Source organism: Drosophila suzukii, chromosome 3 (assembly GCF_043229965.1).
Source record: "Drosophila suzukii chromosome 3, CBGP_Dsuzu_IsoJpt1.0, whole genome shotgun sequence".
Lineage (NCBI taxonomy): Eukaryota > Metazoa > Arthropoda > Insecta > Diptera > Drosophilidae > Drosophila > Drosophila suzukii.
Window position 1 is genome coordinate 17435490 of NC_092082.1, and position 17261 is coordinate 17452750.

The following is a 17261-nucleotide window of genomic DNA, read 5'->3' on the forward strand; positions in this document are numbered from 1 at the left end:
CGTTCTCCCCCCTCCCCCCTCCCACTGCTCATCCTGCTGGCTTTGCAATCCTGGCCGTCGTAAATTATGCGCCTCGACTAGTTTTCTACATTAAAAGGCAGACGCCAGCGCCACAGATTTGCCACCGATCCCGATCGCAACCCCGATTCCGATGCCGATCCCAGAGACCCATCTTATAGCGAACCCACTGGTCAGACAGCTCCTACTTCTGCCGACGGCCTGTGCCCGGTAGTGTTAAAATATTCGACCACCTAGGGTCCCATGGAATTTATTTAGCCCGTAGCCCGTAGCCCGAAGGCACATTTCTGCCGCTTTTTATTAACTTTGGGCATGTCATCAACTCTGGGAGACTCTCTTCCACTTTTTTTTTTATTTGTCGCCTAATTGAAATATTAGTCGAGGATTTCACCATTCTGAGTCACGCGGGGCATGTGCTCGAGTTAGAGTCTTAGGCAGGAAGATGGATATGATCTGCGATCTATGGGCGATGCTGCTGCTGTGACTTCCACTTACGGCCGGGAGTTCAGGAGTCTGCCACTCTTTATTTATAGCCCATCCATCGCCTCATTGTGACTCGTGTGGCTCGAGACGTTTTTGGTTATTTTTGCCACATTGCTGTTGTCTGGAGCAGCGGCTGGAAATTGGAAAGGGAAAGCGCAGAGCGAAACCACGAATACTGAACACCCTATAAAGTTGGATGTCTGTTCATAATTGAAATAGAAATACCATTTCTTAATATCAAATTCACATTAATCAGTAGTAAAAATAATACGTTATGATATTTATAGATATAATATTACTTATTTGTTTAATGAAATGGTTTTATGATCTATTCTGAGATCTATTGTTCGAAAAATAATATAATAATGTATTAAGATCCTTTAAAATGTAAGTCCTTTTAATAATATTTCGCATTTAACATTAATATTAAAGTTAATATCTTTGTATATAGTACTGACAATATCATATGAGGTAGACTTTAACCTTCGATTGTAATTTAATTTATTTAACACACCGTTTTTATTTTTGGTACTAAAACTAAATTCTAGCAAAAATAATAATAATTAGCTACATAATTACTTCATTTTCTAGTCATAAAATATTCCCAGCCAGGGTATTCGTGGACCTATTTCGAATCTCCATCCCCACTTGGCGGGGCTAATTACATGGAGCATATTTTTAGGCCCAGACACGACGCTGATTATCTGCAATTCACGTGTCGCTGTCTCCGTACCGCTCCACTCGACTCAACTCGGCTCTGTTCTGTTTCTGTCTGGTCGTTGTCTTCTGCTTGAGTTTGGCAAACAAAAAGTTTGCCAAAAAATGTCAAACGTCAGACGGTTTATTATCAGATCGCCCCGATGCGCTGTCACCTCCCCCTAGGCGAAATAGCCACGCGAGTACATTTTTGCATCACCACCGTTCATTGTCCTCTGGCGATCAAAGCCCTCCCCTTTATTAAGCGAATGACTCACCCGGGGATTCTCCCCCATTAGAATTCCCATTGTTGATCGGTTCCTAGTTTTTGGGGGGGTTGAACGTCATAGCCTAGATAAGCATAAACATCCAATATTTGCTTAGTTTGCATGGTGTTTATAGCGCCACATTCTAGATATTTGAACAACTTTATCCACTTGAGCACGGAAGTGCCAGCTCATCGGTACGAAAATCGAGTGAGGACTGAGGATTGGGGGGAAAGTTATCGAGCCAATGGTCAGATAATCCAAGCCGGAACAGCTCAGTGACACTGGTTGGTCGGGGCTAATTAGACGGCAAGTCAACACTCGGCCCGAAGTGAAATTAAATAAATATAATCATTAATTTATCTTGCCCCTGCTCACAACCCTCAACTCGGAGTTAAAGTCGGCGGGCTCACCACAAATCATCAAAAGTCATTTAGCAAACATTTGAAGTTGAAAAATAGCCTTCAACTTGCTTCAATGCACTTGAAGAGAATCAACCGCAGAGCAGATGGGACGGGGGTAAGGTAAGGTTAGGGAGTATGGTCATATAGCATATACCATATACCCCTACCCGAACCCTAACCATGGGAATAGGAAAGGGAAAGGGGAGCAGGAATGGGAATGGAAACGGCAAAGGCGGCAACTTTTTACGGAAGCGGCTCAGGTATAGAAGAGCCAAACCAAAGAGTCACGTCACGCGTGGGTGCCCCCCACACAGAAAAAGAGACTAAATAAAATAAAAGACACACGGATGGACAGTCAGACAGTTCCAGTTCCAAGTCTCTGGGCGTACTTAGCGCTGTTGAATAATTTCCACAACCACGAAACCCAATTGAAATTAGAGCCCAGTCACAGAGAGCCCAGTTTCAGATACCCAGAGATACTGAGATACTCTCTGCCCTGGCCACATGTCGCTACCACTAACAACCTGCCCCGATCTGGTGTAAGCCAAGTGCATTTTCATTTCCATTTCCATTTTCTCGCCTTTTTCTCTGCCAACCTTTGGCTATAGCCAGCTACTCATAATGCGGAAGATTGCACCAAGTTCAGTTCGCTCCTTTACTTTCCGTTCCGTTCCGTTCTGTCTCATGTTGTTTATCTAACCGCTCGGATCTTGAGGTTTCTACGTTCTGTACTTTGGATGGCTAGATGGTTGGTTGGCCGGTTGGCTGGTGGGTTTTTAACACAATTTAGCGGCGTCTCAGTCGGTGGAGGGATATATATAGGCGGGGTGAGATCAGATCGGATCGGTTCAGAGGGCCAGAGTGCTATAACGGCTTTGTCTTCGGTTACCAAGACCCTGTTGCTCGAACATTCAACACCATCAAAGAGCACTGCTTAGTGCAACAAGTGCATCGCCAAACAAATTTGAATCTCATTTGGTTTTATTGTAATTACTCAAACTGCCAAGAAAATAGTTGATTAGAGAGAGCCAGATAGCCAAATAGACAGCCAGGCATTATCGCACTGAATAAGCCATTATCAAATAGATTGCTCAATATCAAAGGTTTGTTGCCATAGTCTTAGCCGTGAACATCTATAAATAAAATAAATATTATCGGAGCTCGCGAAAGCTTCTTGACAAATCGAAAATTAAGGAGTTATTAAAATGGAATTTCACACTTTTATATGATGGAAAATTGAGCAAACTGAACACAAATGGTTCGGGTGATAACGGAAGGATTCAGTTTAATCTTTATAACGCCTTAATAATTGGATTTCAACAAATATATATTTCTTAAAATTGAAAATGCAATTGGAACCTGAATTTAAAATGTTTTTACTATACGAAATTTAATATGCTGATCATAGGAACATTTTTTTTGATTTTGTAATATTTTTATAACATTTTGATCTTTTTTTTTAGAGTCAAGATCTGCTTTTGGGGGCTTTCGTGGGAATTTAATATAAATTGTTTAAGTTCTGGGTTCAATGATATTGTTTTAAATAAAGTGAATAATAAGAAAATATTTTGAAGAACCTTATTCTAGAGAAAGCGTTTTATTCCTTTTAAGTAATTCGATAACTTTTTGACCTTGTAGTTAAGATCTGCTTTTGGGGTTTTTGACAACTAGCAGAGTTGCTTAGTGGGAATTCAATTTAAATTGTTTTCCTTCGGCTTGTTTTCCCAACTCCGTACCATCCAACTAAGACGGCCTCCCCCGTGACGACAAATAGGAATTGAATGTTTGCGCCTGCGCGCATTTTGAAATTGCTTTTGGAAAATTTTCATGTTCTCATGTTTGTTATTGTTGTGGGCTTGGCTCGCTGCCCTTGTTGTTCTTGTTGCCATTGTTTGTGTATATGTGTATGTGGATGTTTGTTGATGATACAATGACGCTGCGCTCGGCAGCTGTTGTCTTTCGACAGCCAGGTTCCAAAAAGACCGAGTCGGGGGATCCATGGATTCTGCAGCTTGTCCAACGTTTACTTCCTTCCGAACTAGACAATGGAGGCTCTCTCTCTTTTTGCAGCTTTTCAAATATGTGCTTACCAGAGGTACGAGAATCTACCTGCCCCAAACTGCGAACTGCGAACTCTGAACTCTGGAAACCGGCGACAGGTGCCGAGCTTTATTTCCGCTTCCGGGCTATTTTGGTTAGGAACTACGCGGGTGAGGTAATCGGCAAGGAAATAAACAATATCAGTCGTTTGGAATATTTTTGCAACCTTATCAGCTGGCTAGTTGCGGTTAGTAGGGTAAGTACCTGTTTGGTTTTTCCTTTACAAACTGGCTACAACGTAGTCGAAGTTGGCCCAGCTCCGTCACAATTGGCCGACTTTGAACCCTTCTTTGCTTCTGGTTTTTCTTACAATTGTCGCACTTGTCACCAAGCCACTGCTGCCCCACCTTGGCCCCCCTCTAATGTTTTCCTCTTTTTATTCTTAACATTTTTTTTTTGTTTTTTGTCAGCTTCTTTTATTGTTATGCGCAGTGCGTAGAACAAGTGGAAGCTTTGTTTGACAACAACAACAGCGAGTGAAACATCAGCGGCTGGGTCGAGTAAAAAAAATACACCTTAAGTTTACACGACTCCCAAGCGCTGGGCGGAATCACCTGCCGCAGTTTGTTGTTTCTGTAGTCGCTGTTGTGGGCTTGACATTTGACAATAAAGCAAATAATCATGGGAAAAAAGCTGAGCCAGCAGAAGAACTACGACTCACCGCCTAAGTCATCAAAAGAAAATATCAAAAAAGCGGGATGGGCGCAGGTTTGGAACCAAAGTCAAAACAAATGAAAGCGTTGATTGAAGATCTATTAGATGAAAGCAAAACCAAATTTAGATTGAGCAGTTGTGTCAAGGGATTATATTGTGATTGATCGATTAGCAATAAAAGTATTTATATTGCAAAACAAATTTAAAGCCTTAATGGCAATTGTAAGACATCCCTTTAATAGGCATAATCATTTTAAATAATTTCGATACGCCAATAGTTCTATAGAATAAATAAGTTTGTTATTTCGACGAGATGGATAGTGTAACAAATTAAAGATATCTTTTGTTTCTTTTCTGGCTCTTTTATTTTATATTACCCTATAAAACTATGTTTTTTAGCTTTTAACAAATATGCATCCATGTTTTAAAGCTACTACCAGGTGCTAATACTAATTTACACCTCTCTTTAGTTAAAATCAATAATATGGAAATTACTTGGAATTCATTTATGATCATCGGTAACAGTAACAGCAATTTATTATTTGATCACAAGTAGCCCGAATGACTCATTGAACTATGATTCGTACTCTATGCATACAAGCAATCATAATCAAAAACACTTTTACTGTCGAACATTTAGAGTAGCCTATCAGGAGCAAGACGATTATGAGAAAGATATTAGAAATCGTTGCGATAACCAATTGAAACTGTCTTCTTATCTACACCCAGAAAAAAAAGAACGAAAAAAAACGTTTGTTCACGAAAATCGAACGGTGTTAATAACAATTTCTACCGACGAACAACTGGGTTCCAAATTGCGACAAATTCTAATGTTTATATGTATGTATGTACTTCTATTAATAATAAATTCTTTGTCTTCAGCAAAATAACCAAAATACATTGAATTCTAGCAATAACAAAACATAAGGTGGGAAATTAAATAAATCTCTACCAGGCGTTCAGAAAGTCTAGCATGTACACAAACCTCGTTTTTTTATATTTTTTTGTTCTCAAGTTAACCCCGAAATGTTCTTAAACTGACACCATTCGTTCGGAACCCTACCCTAAAGTTTCGGTCACATTTTACGAACGGCCGTTCATGATTTGTCAACAAACGGGCTTACGCACTTTTTGACAACGTTTGGTCTTGATTTTCGAACGTTTCGAACGGATTTTTTTCTGGGTGTATCATTATCTATTGGATGGGTTACGTTATCGTTAGACTCCTATAAAAAAGCCAAGCCGATCGATTGCAATTTTAGTTCAGTTTGAACCTAAAGTGTAACAACAGTTTTGAAGTTTTACGAAAAGTTTTAAGCTTTGAGTGATTTAATCGATAACTGATTCGTAAAGGTAAGATTTTATCCTGGCAGGAAGATATGAGAGAAGGACTAAGAGTATAAAGAGAGAGGACAGGACTAATAGATTAAGTTCAAGGAAACTGTGTTTAATAATACAAATATTTAAAACAATACTTAACGTTCAAAATATCCATCAAATATTTTTGGAATTGTTCCAGAAATTTTAAAAAAATCAAAAATTTCAAAAATCAAAAATAAATTCTAGCATAATTTTAGACACCTTAATTAGGGATTTCAAATACCTCGCGAATTTTGGCACCCTCAAAAATAAATAACGAAAATCCCTATTGTTAATCGGAAATCGCCCTCAATCAATTAATATAAAATAACTAAATGGTTCACTCGCAGTTGTTGAGAGAAAAGTGCAGGGTTGAGAAAATGCTTGCGATGCTTTGAGAAAATGTTGGAGAGAAAACTCGGTGTTTGAGCGAAATGAGAGTGCCGAAGACATTCGAACCCGCCCGAACGCAGTCGAACAAATTCCGACCAGTGAGATACGTTTGAGTCGCGAGATACGTTTGAGTCGTATCCATGAGATACGCTGTGAATTTTTCAGCTTTGCTCTGCATCGGTGAGATACGTTCGAGTCGTTTTCGCGGCGTCAAATCGAGCAGACCTGTGTCGCTCCGTAGAGCGAGTTCCCCCAAATAAAAAAAGAATTATACGAAATACCGCCTGTGTTAGGAGCAGAAAAAAGAATAATTTTAAACCAACATACACAATCAGTTAGTTTCCACCGACAGTCCGCAGAAACCATTCGACGGCAACGGAACGGGCGCGCGATTGTCGGCAATCCGAAAGATAGCCAAATATTATTGTTCAGACACACAGAGGGCGTTGATAAAAGATCACCCAGACAACTGAAGATCGAGCCGAGTGTTTTGAAATCAGTGAGATTCTGTGTGAAAAGTCGGTTCAATTAATTCGAAATAAATAAAAGAGTTCCCAGCGAATTTCACCAGCTGGAGTAACCGAAGTGACCCACCGAACAAATCGAACCCAACCAATCCAATCGATCGATCGATCGTGTAAAAGGACTTTCGGTTTCGTTAAGAGTGTGCGATAAAGCGCCGGATTTGTGATTATCCCGGCAAACGAGGACTTTTTGCGGAATAAATCCAAGAAAACAGCAGTGGCAACAATAACAACATCAGCCGGAGCATCGTCATAGATTTTGGCTCTCCTAAAGCAACAACTTCTGTCTGCACTTGGTATATGTACATAAATATATATACTTATCTATACGCACAGATATATAAAACAAAAACGATCGATTCTCGTGCCCGCGCGTGTGACTGTGTGCGTTCCCATGTTGCATATATATATGCACAAAAATATATATATATATATCTCTAGAGCCGACTGTTGCGACGACTTTTCTATATAATCGGCTAGTGAGCACGCAGACAACGAAAAGGTGCACAACTACAACCAAACAGATGCGGGTATATATGTATATGTATTGCATATATATCTAGCCAAAGCCAAAGTAGAAGATATATATGCGTATAAGCTGAACGCGGCGCACTCTGCTCTGTTTTTTCTTTTATAATTACTTTTGTCTAAAATTAGAAGACGTGTGTGTTGTGTGTGCCCCGTCCGTGTATCCGTATCCGTGAGATACGCGTGAGTGTCCGCGTCTGCTATATCGCACATCATCATCATCAACGTACACCATCCTCATCATCATCATCATCATCGTCATCGTCATCAGAGATCACCAGAGATCTGCGGCGGTGTGTGTGCCAGAAAAGACTACTCGTGAATCAGACTACGGCTGCGACTACGACTACGACTACGGCTACGGCTATATAGGCGAGAGATCGCGTATACGGCCAGACAAACATTATCGTATATCTGGCGGCGAGGATTACAATTACAAGAGCAGCAAAAGCAACAGCAACAGCAAAAGCAGCCGAAGCTAAAGCCGAATACGAATACGAGTACAAACGAGCCCCAATCCGAATCCGAGTACGCATCCGAACCCGAATCGAGACGATACGATACGATACGAAACGATCGCGCGCGTGAAAAACCTCGTGAAGAAAAGCGCTACGAGAAAAGTGGGGGAAAAATCAAACGCCACGCGACCTTAGGCCCGTCCAATTGGGGGGGCGTGCAGCGGGGCGTGGCCGTGCGTCGACTCCTAGCGATCGCTCAAGTGAAACGCGGCGAAATTCTGGGCAGATAACAAAAAATGAGTCACCAAAAAAGCAGCAGCAGCAGCACTAGCAACAGCAACAACAGCAACAGCAGCAACATCAAACAACCGAGTGCGGCCAAGTGTTCATAAATTAATGCTAGGAATACAGTGTTGTGTTAGACCAGTCCGAAAGACACTATCCCCCTCTCTCTCACCCTCGAACAGTCCGTCTCTCTCTCGCCCCTGCTGTCGCTCAAAATGCTACGAAACTATCGAAAGTATTTGCAGGATAAACGGAAATACGACAAGCCACAACGACGAGGCAGCGAAGGATACATTTGTCACGTTTAGGCAGATTGCAAGGACACAGGATACACCAACCCCCCAGCAGCAGCAGCAGCAGCAACTTGCAGCAATACGCAGCAGCAGCAACACACAGCAGCAACACTCGCTATCGAGATTTTGTACATAAAGTCGGGGCAATAGCAACAACAACTTTGGAGGACGCCATGTATGCGCAACATTTGCGCAAATGGAGTCTAAAAACAAAAACGCAACTAATGCCATTGATATTGCTAATTATCAGCTACATGTTGCTACTAAACACATGTGTGTCGGCGACGACACAGCAGCAACAGCAACAACAGCAACAGCCAAGATTATGGGAAGGCAGTGCCGAAGAAAGCAGCTACTATATACCACTGAGTTCGGATAATGGCAGCGGGAGCAGTGAAAGCAGCAGCAGCAGCAGCAGCAGCAGCAGCAGCAACATCGACAACAATATCTTAAGTAGGCTGCTCAGCCTCACCAGCAATAGTCTTAGTAGCCGTAGCAATGTTAAGTTAGAGCCAGCAACAGTATTCGACGCCGGCAGCAGTTCAGCCGCTCAGCAGGAGCAACATGTTGCTGCCGTGCCAGAGCAGCAGCAGCAGCAACAGCAGCAGCAGCAGCAGTCAATGCAAAAAGTTCCAAATACGTTAATCAATAGTCAAATATATAATTTATTATACAATGGCATGCCCAGCGAGGCGGCGAGCAGTAAAATGCGTCGTCACATCCAACCATCACAGCTGCAACATCAGCAACATCAACAGGAGAGTTTAACCCGATTGCCGAGCAACTACAGCAGTCGGGCGGTACAGAGCTATCTGATAGAGTCGTTCGAAGTGCCAGATAGCCAGGCGGAGGATCGCAGTCAGGAGCAGACGGCGCGAAGTCGGCGCGACGGGAGCAACACCAACGTCAGCCGGCAGCAACATCGCCCCGGCCATCGGCAGCAGTTGCAGCAGGACAAGCGTGATCATCGCCGCCAGCGGCAGGATCAAAGGAAGGAGCAGCAACATCAGCACAGGAGCAACAATAACAACCAGCAGAATAAGCAGCGCAGGAAGCACCAGCGGAAGCATTGGGGTCACCAGCGATCCGAACGCTACTGCTCCGCCCGGGATCCCGCCCAGTTGGCCTATGCGGCGCCCACCGTCTTCCAGGGCGTCTTCAAGTCGATGTCCGCCGATCGACGGGTCAACTTCTCGGCCACCATGAAGGTGCAGAAGGTGTACAAGCAGCAGCATGACCTCCAGTTGCCCACGCTGGTGCGATTGCAGTTCGCGCTGAGCAACAACAGCGGCGAGTGCGACATCTACAGGGAGCGACTGTTGCCGCGGGGCCTGCTCCGGTCCGGGAACGATCTGCAGCAGGCCTCGGATATATCCTACATGATGTTTGTCCAGCAGACGAACCCGGGCAACTTCACCATCCTCGGCCAGCCCATCAGGGTCACCCACTCGGTGGTGAAATCGGTCAAAATGGCTGTGAGCGAAAATTATGGTGAGTGGATTTCGATTTTATACTTATAATTGGGGTTTTTAAAACAAGTTAAGGTATAATTAGGTTAAAACTGGGGAATGGGTGTTAATAATTATCATTATAAAAGGCAATTTCCATTTGAAAGTTCTCCTTAATAGGAAAATGATTATTATAATAGAAAACACTTAAACTGAGCTTAAAATATAAAAACTTAAGATACAATTTGCATTCGAATGAAAGTTTTGTACTCACGAAGTAATGATACAAACGATTACATTAAAATTTTCATTTGTTGCTAAATTATAAATCCAGATAAGCTTTTTATGGATTGTTTAATGATGTTAGTTTTAGTCTTTTTTAGTAGATCATTGAACCCACTTCGCTGTTTTAAAATCTCAAAAATATGGCTTTCAGCTCTAAAAGATGATATGAAAATCTCCTTGAATTTGCTCCCTTTCTCTCTCTCACAACCTTTCTTCGGCTTCCTCCCATTACCTTTCTTTCTCTCTCCCTCTCCCTCTCTGTTGCAGCTGCCTCTTTCTCCTCTTCTTGTTGTTGTTTAATGAAATTTAGCTGCTTTTTTGCAGCTGAATTTCTTATTTGCCAACTTCACGCTCTGCTAATATTCACCAGACCGAAATAATTTTATGCAATACACTCACACACACACAACAGCGCACACCTTATGGCACACACACATACAGGCAAACGTTGCGCATGCGCCTGTGCGATTGCAGTTTTATTTTTTTTTTTGCAGGTCTAGGCCCTGTTCTTCTTTGGATTCTTCTACTGGATTCTTTTCTTTGTGCCCGACTCAATTTGGTTGCTGGGCAACAAAAATGCTCACATCTAGAATTTATTATTGCTGCTGCTTTTGCTGTTGCTAGTTGCACATTTTAATTAAATTCGCATTAACTTTGCTCGCTGTTCCCGGGGTCTCGTCTCCCTTCCTCCCCCAAGAAGTGGGAAAAACTTTGAAAACTCATTTCTGTCTTCCGACTGGGTCTTTTTAGCTCCAATGTGCAACTCACAACGTCATCGTCATCGTGGTTGTTGTTCTTGTTGTTGCTGTAGTTGATTTTGTTGATTTTATTGCTGTTGTTGTTGTCTGCATTCGACCTTTGCGGTTGGCAGACTCAACCCAACCCTACGTTCTTCTCCCACTGCTGTTGTTGTAATTATTCTTGCGTCGCGGTTCATGGAGTTTTGCGTCTGTAATGCGACTAAGTGCGATCACCCGGCCCCGCCCCTCGCCGCCTCCCCCGCCTTTCTTTGCTTTTGCTTTTGCCTTGCTTTTCTCTTCATACCCTCGAAAAGGGTATTTTAATATTGGTCAAAACATTAAAGATATAAATATTCATTTTAGATAATATATTTTCCCATTTACCAACCAATTTATTTAATAGATGCCTTAATCATTTCAATTTTTCACAATGGCTTGAAGACCTGATTAAAAAGGGGAATAATATATTACTAAAGCACCCATATAGAGTATTATTATATATTTTAAAAAACTTTTTCAAGAGCATATAAACTTCGCCTACCCTACAGCAAAAGGTATAAATATTCATGTTAGATTATATATTTTTCCGTTTACCAACCAATTTATTTAATAGATGCCTTAAACATTTTAATTTTTCACCATGCCTTGAAGACCTGATTAAAAAGGGTTATAATATATTACTGAAACAGTCTATATGGAGTATTATTATATATTTTTGAAAACCCTTTCAAGAGCATATAATCTTCGCCTACCCAAAACTTAACTTCCTTTCTTTTTATTTATTTGTTTTTTTTTTGCTGCTGTCTTTATTGTCTTCTCCCTCTTGGATTTTGTGCTTTGTTTCATCGCGGGCGCAATTAGATTTTTAATTCATTTTCTCTCTCCACTGGGCTCCTTAGCTGCTGTTTCAGCTTCTGGCTCTTCCGTCATGGCTCTCGCACACACGGAAGGGGGAGAGGAAGAAAACCCCCTGGTATTCCCAAGATCCCCCGATATACACACATATGCATACATACCATATCAGGCCAACTCTTCTCGGATCCCACCCCCCCTATACGAAATCAGCTGCAATCAGCTGTTCTCTCGCGCTTTGTCTTTTTGGGTTTATTATCTGGTGTTTATTTACTTTCGGCCTTCGCTTCCTTCTCTTTCTCTTCTGGGGCCTCACAGACCTCATCAATGAACATATAGCATTAACAGGATATTTACTTTTTGCCCCGACTGATTTATTTTGACTGCGAACGCAGCAAATGCTTGGGAATCGATTCGCAATCGGGTAACTCGCCATTCTACAAGTACATATAGATATGTGCATATATATATATAAAAGCGATTACTCATCGAAATGCATACTAATCAATCCACCCACACTGGTGCGGACCGAAATCTGTCAACTCCTTTCACTTTGCCAATTTCTTCGCTGGCCAAAAGCTGGCCAATTTGCATATCGGGCCATAAAGCCTGAAGATCGTCAGCCGGATCGTTAAAATCTCCAGCCCAATCAAAGGCCCGAAATTGAATCAAATCGTGAAAATCAATCAAAATCTGAGTCGGATCGGATCGGTTATTTTGCAACCTGAACTACTATTTTGGCGGATGAAAATAGAAGAGAGGTAGAGGGCCAAAAAGGCAGGGATTTTTTATTATTCATACGCCCCGTGTGACGACGCAGCTCGTGCTCTGCCTGAAACCAATTAAAATGCCTTCGAACCTGACTGAATCGGTAGTATCATGAATTAACTGGTCGCATTTTATGCCCAATTTACACCCACGCCGTGAACGTCAGTCAGCCACCAAGTATTCAAGTGTGACTTGAATATGCGAAAAAAGTCAGGGGTAAAAAAAAACAAAGAAGGGGCCATGTGAAAAATAAATAAAAGTCACATCTTTTCTGTATTTAGCTGCGGGGCTACTACGGTTTGTTCTTCAGCTGTGGTTGCTATTGTTGCCGAGGTGTTAAGTAAATTAGCTGCCCATAAAACATGATTTGATCTGGCTGAAGTTCGACTCGAGGCAGAATCATCGGCTTAGCTCCCGATGTTTGTTTCTAGTTTCGGTTTGTTTGTTTGTTTGCTCGCCCCGAAAGCGGAGACAAACTGGCAGTGGCTGACACAGTACTAATTATACGACATACTAAAAATATATACATATATTATTGCCAATGTATTATATAATTATTTGTCACTTGTGCTGCACGCAGCATTGAATATTAATTTATATTCTGCGGTCTCTATTTTGTCACCTTGCCAAAGCACTAATAATCTCGAAAAGATTTTTCATTGAGAAAAGCAATACCCGGTGTTTTGCTGCTCTACGAGTCTACAGTTCCACAATTCTACAGTTGGTATCACCGCAGAGAACCTTGACTGCTGGGATACCATTACTTGGCTCGACATGGATAACCTGCGACTCTGGTTTCGGTTTCTCTTCTGGGTTCTCCACTCCGGTTGCACTTGTTAGAAAATGGGAAATGTGTTGTTTGGCAAGCGATTACAAAACGAAAACAGAAACAGAAACGGAAAAAGCAGAAAGAAAACGCCAGAGCGGAAAATGCTTTTCAGCAGCATAGAGACACAGCGCAGTTCGCATATTTAGGTCAACGCCTACGAGTGGTAGCGACAAACTTACCCAACGGCACCCACAATTCATCATTTCCCAGCTCATCTCATCTCATCTTTCTTGGTGTCTTTGGGGGTGTCTGGCCTACCTGGTCATAAGATTTTCCACGTCGGTGGGTGGGGGCGGGCTGCTCATTTAGCGTCACGCCAGAGAAGAGACAACTTTTCGTTAGTTTCTGTCTGTCTGTGATGGCTCTTGTTGATTTTTCCTCTTTTATTTTTTTATTTTTTATTTTTTGGTAATTAAGTATGAATGGCGGCGCTAGACGACGAACCTTGGTTCATTTGGGTAGTAAGTGCAAAGGGGGTTGACTCAGCTCTCTGTCTCTGACCAGCCCATCCCATCCCAGCCCCGCCCCCTTTTCGGATCCTCAGTCTTCAAGTGCACACAAAAAAATATTTTTGCAATTTAGCACTACCAGTTTTTATCTCAAAAGATTATAAAGCTTTTGAAATCGTATGTTTTTCGTAGTTATAAAAAAAAGACAGCGTTTTTAGGAAATAATATCAAAGATTACAACAATTTTAATTTTGATAGTTATAATATTCTCCTTCTTTGGCTTCTAACTTTATAAAATGTGGCTCTTCCAAAATCCAAAGATATATGAAATTTGCAATACAATTCTTTATATATTATAAATAAAAAACATTTAGTTTTAAAAACCCTAGTCTTGTTTAGTCATGATGATACCATTTAATAATTGATAAAAATGTAAAGAATGGAACATGAAAATAGGTTTCCCAGTTACAGACTTTCCCAAGTCTCTCGGTTACTTAGAACATTTTCCAATCATGAGGGCGATTATGGCCCGAGGCTCCTTACTTTTTAGGGCCACTTATGGGTATTTTCGCCGAGTGTAGGGGCCCCTTGGGACTTGGCTGGCGGGCCGTTTGGCATGCGGGAAATAGAAAATTATAACGAAATGAAATTTTCAAATGGCATGCCATGTTTCCTTGCCTTGCCTCGCGACTCGACTCGCTTGCCTCGTTTATGAGTTTTATGCTATTTCTGGCCGCGCCGACAGCAGAGCGGCAACATCGGCAGCAGCAACATCACGCAGCTGAAAGCCATTCGAGAGTAGGAAGACATCTTGGCCGCCATAGGCTTGCCAAAAAACAAAACGCACCGAGCCACCGAAACAGCCCCCCTGAAAAAGTAAATTCGGAAAATAAACCAACGAGAAAATCCCTCAGCTTGTTAGCCCTGCCTGCAATTTGCATTTCAGTTGCAGCAATGGGATGCTATTTTTTTTTTTGGTCCACAGTGGCGCTAATGGAGCAATCTTGGCCAGATAGAAAAACCAAAAAAAAAAAGAAAGAACGGAACCAGGCGATCAATGGAGCCCCTCTGTTCCGATCCATCCACATCCACTCGAGCACTCGCAGCGGATGTGACATAATCTGATTGCCGGCTGCATATGCAACGTACCGCCGAAATGGATAAACCGAATGGCATTCATAAGGTCTCTCATTGGACCCATCAATGGGTCCAGATCTGTGTCGGCGCGATATCAAAGGCCCCCTCAGGTGGCGCTTCCTCAAGCAGTTGATCTATATAATGGGACCGAGGCGAACTTGGGATACCCTGCCCTAAATAGGTAATAACCATAAGATAACCTGGTTATATCTTTTGGTTACCCACAGTATCGTATTCTTCTGACTTGGTTTCTATTTACAAGTTACTATATTTAGTCGCATATCCCCCATTTGCCAACTTCACCTCAATTAGCTGATCATTCAGCATTTGCGTTAATTTTCGCGGCACTTGCGGCACATTCCAAAATACCAAAAACAAAACGCCATTCGTAGAAAGATAAATGATAAGAGATGTTTTCGGACCGACTAATTGTTTTGGCTGGCTGTTAATTTCTGCCCGCATAATCGCACTGCCCTCGGCCACCTTCTGCTCCACAAAAACAAAAAAGCGCTTCAACAGTTGCGCACGCGGCCAAGATTAATGGCCAAAAGTCGGCGACCAACCAACCAACCAACCAACCGGCCGACCGACCAAAGATAGATATTGAAATTGATTGATATTTGAAAAATCATTTCGGTTCGCCGAGCTTGGACTCATTATTAGTTTCCCATGGATCATTTTCACAGCTAATGGTTGGCCGCCTGGGAGCACGAGCTTCCCAGCAAGACGCATACCATATTTTTTCGGCTGCGAAGTCAATTCAATTTGCGTTGGCGGCTCTAACGCTTTGAACTCTACAAAAAACGGTGGGAGGAGTTGGCCAAAATGGTTTCCCACTAGTTTAGAAGATTTCACCCCGGCGAAACTAGGCTAGTCACAGGAACACGAGTTCAAGATCGCCACTCTGATCCCTACTGTGGATCCCTATACTATCCTATCCCTACTACACTGTCCCTTCCTCGACTGGCTATCTTAATTACGCATTAATTACATCAAACATTAATAATTCCACATGCCAGCCGAGCGGCTGCTCATCTATCTACTTCAGTGGCAGCAACACCTCCTCGATCTGGGGATCTGGGGATCGGGATCGGGTTCGGGTATCAAGGCGGGCTCCTCCTCTGTATCTGTATATTAAACTGTCTGTCACCCCCTGCCCATCTGCAGCGCCCTGCATCAAATTGCAAGCCATCCTGGTCGTCGTCGAGTCGGATCTTTGGATCGTTGGACCGCTGGATCGGTGGATCGGTGGATCGCTCTGTCTGCCTTCTGAATTCGCTTTTGCCAGTTCTCGCGATGGCAAGTTGAGAAATTTGCCTTTGATATCGACCACATGTGTGCACGGCAAAAAACAAAGTAGAAGGTCGAAAGTCTCTTGATAAAACTTTGATATTACTATTATAAGTATTTCAAATTTAACATCACAAAAATACATATCATAGTTGATATGTTTTCAAGAAATCACCAAGTATAGGTTTATATAGTGCTCCTGGAATAATGTCTCTATAACCTTAAAACATCTACAAAAACATCTTGAAAATATTTAACCATTAAGCCTATTAGACACTCGTGTACAAATCATTTTAATAACATTCGTAAACTGATCATCATCTTATATAACATTTTTTTAAGTTGTTACGAAAAACTAATAACTTCTTAAGTCCAATAGTCCATCGATAAAAATTCACACAAAAGAGAATTCTGCTTCTGATCTACAATTTTAACCATACATTATTTCTTTCCGAAATTTTATGTTTCGTTTTCAAATATTATTTACTTCCAATTATTTTGATTGAGGACAGTTTTCCTCTGTGTAAATATGCAGCCAGTTCTGGTTGCTCCGAACCCCCCGTTGCTGTGGAGCCATATTTTCTTTTTAGCTGACGATTTAGTCCATTTCCCGCTCATAATCGCATGAAGTTGTTTGCCTCCACTGAATGGCTTAATCCGCCGTCGATGCGACTGTGTTGACTCAATAATGCCCTAACAACTCTTTTAAGGAGTTTATTGGAAGAGCAGAACAAGCACAGAAGAAGCCATCCACATTTCACTTACCTGCGTGGGAAAATCGACTCATCTGAGACCGCCCCGAAGAGTCAGGTTTTAGTTTATTCAAAAAGGTAACAGGTATGGCCACATGTCTGGCCGGAAATTCCCCGTTTGACCCCTGACCCCCGGTCGTCCTTATGACGAATTCGTCACTTGGCGTGAGCAAATCGGGATTTTCCAACGCTTAGCAACGGAAATTCCAGGGCACATTTGGCCGCCGGCCCTCAGTTTGTATGAATATGT

General features: G+C 42.1%; 1 protein-coding gene across 6 annotated transcripts in view; it reads left to right on the plus strand.

Annotated features, from left to right (window-relative positions):
- The first annotated feature begins 7367 nt into the window (after positions 1-7367).
- The window catches only part of vn (membrane-bound neuregulin protein vein), a 34558-nt gene continuing 24664 nt past the window's right edge, over positions 7368-17261 (plus strand). For 3 of the 6 annotated variants that reach the window (XM_036815066.3, XM_036815065.3, XM_036815067.3), the window contains exon 1: positions 7372-9952. In XM_036815066.3, coding sequence (XP_036670961.3) covers positions 8635-9952 — 1318 coding nt within the window. In that variant the 5' untranslated portion in view covers positions 7372-8634. Of the gene's footprint in view, positions 9953-17261 lie in introns of all 6 variants that reach the window. The other 3 variants (XM_036815068.3, XM_036815064.3, XR_010653914.2) reach the window with 2 other exon arrangements.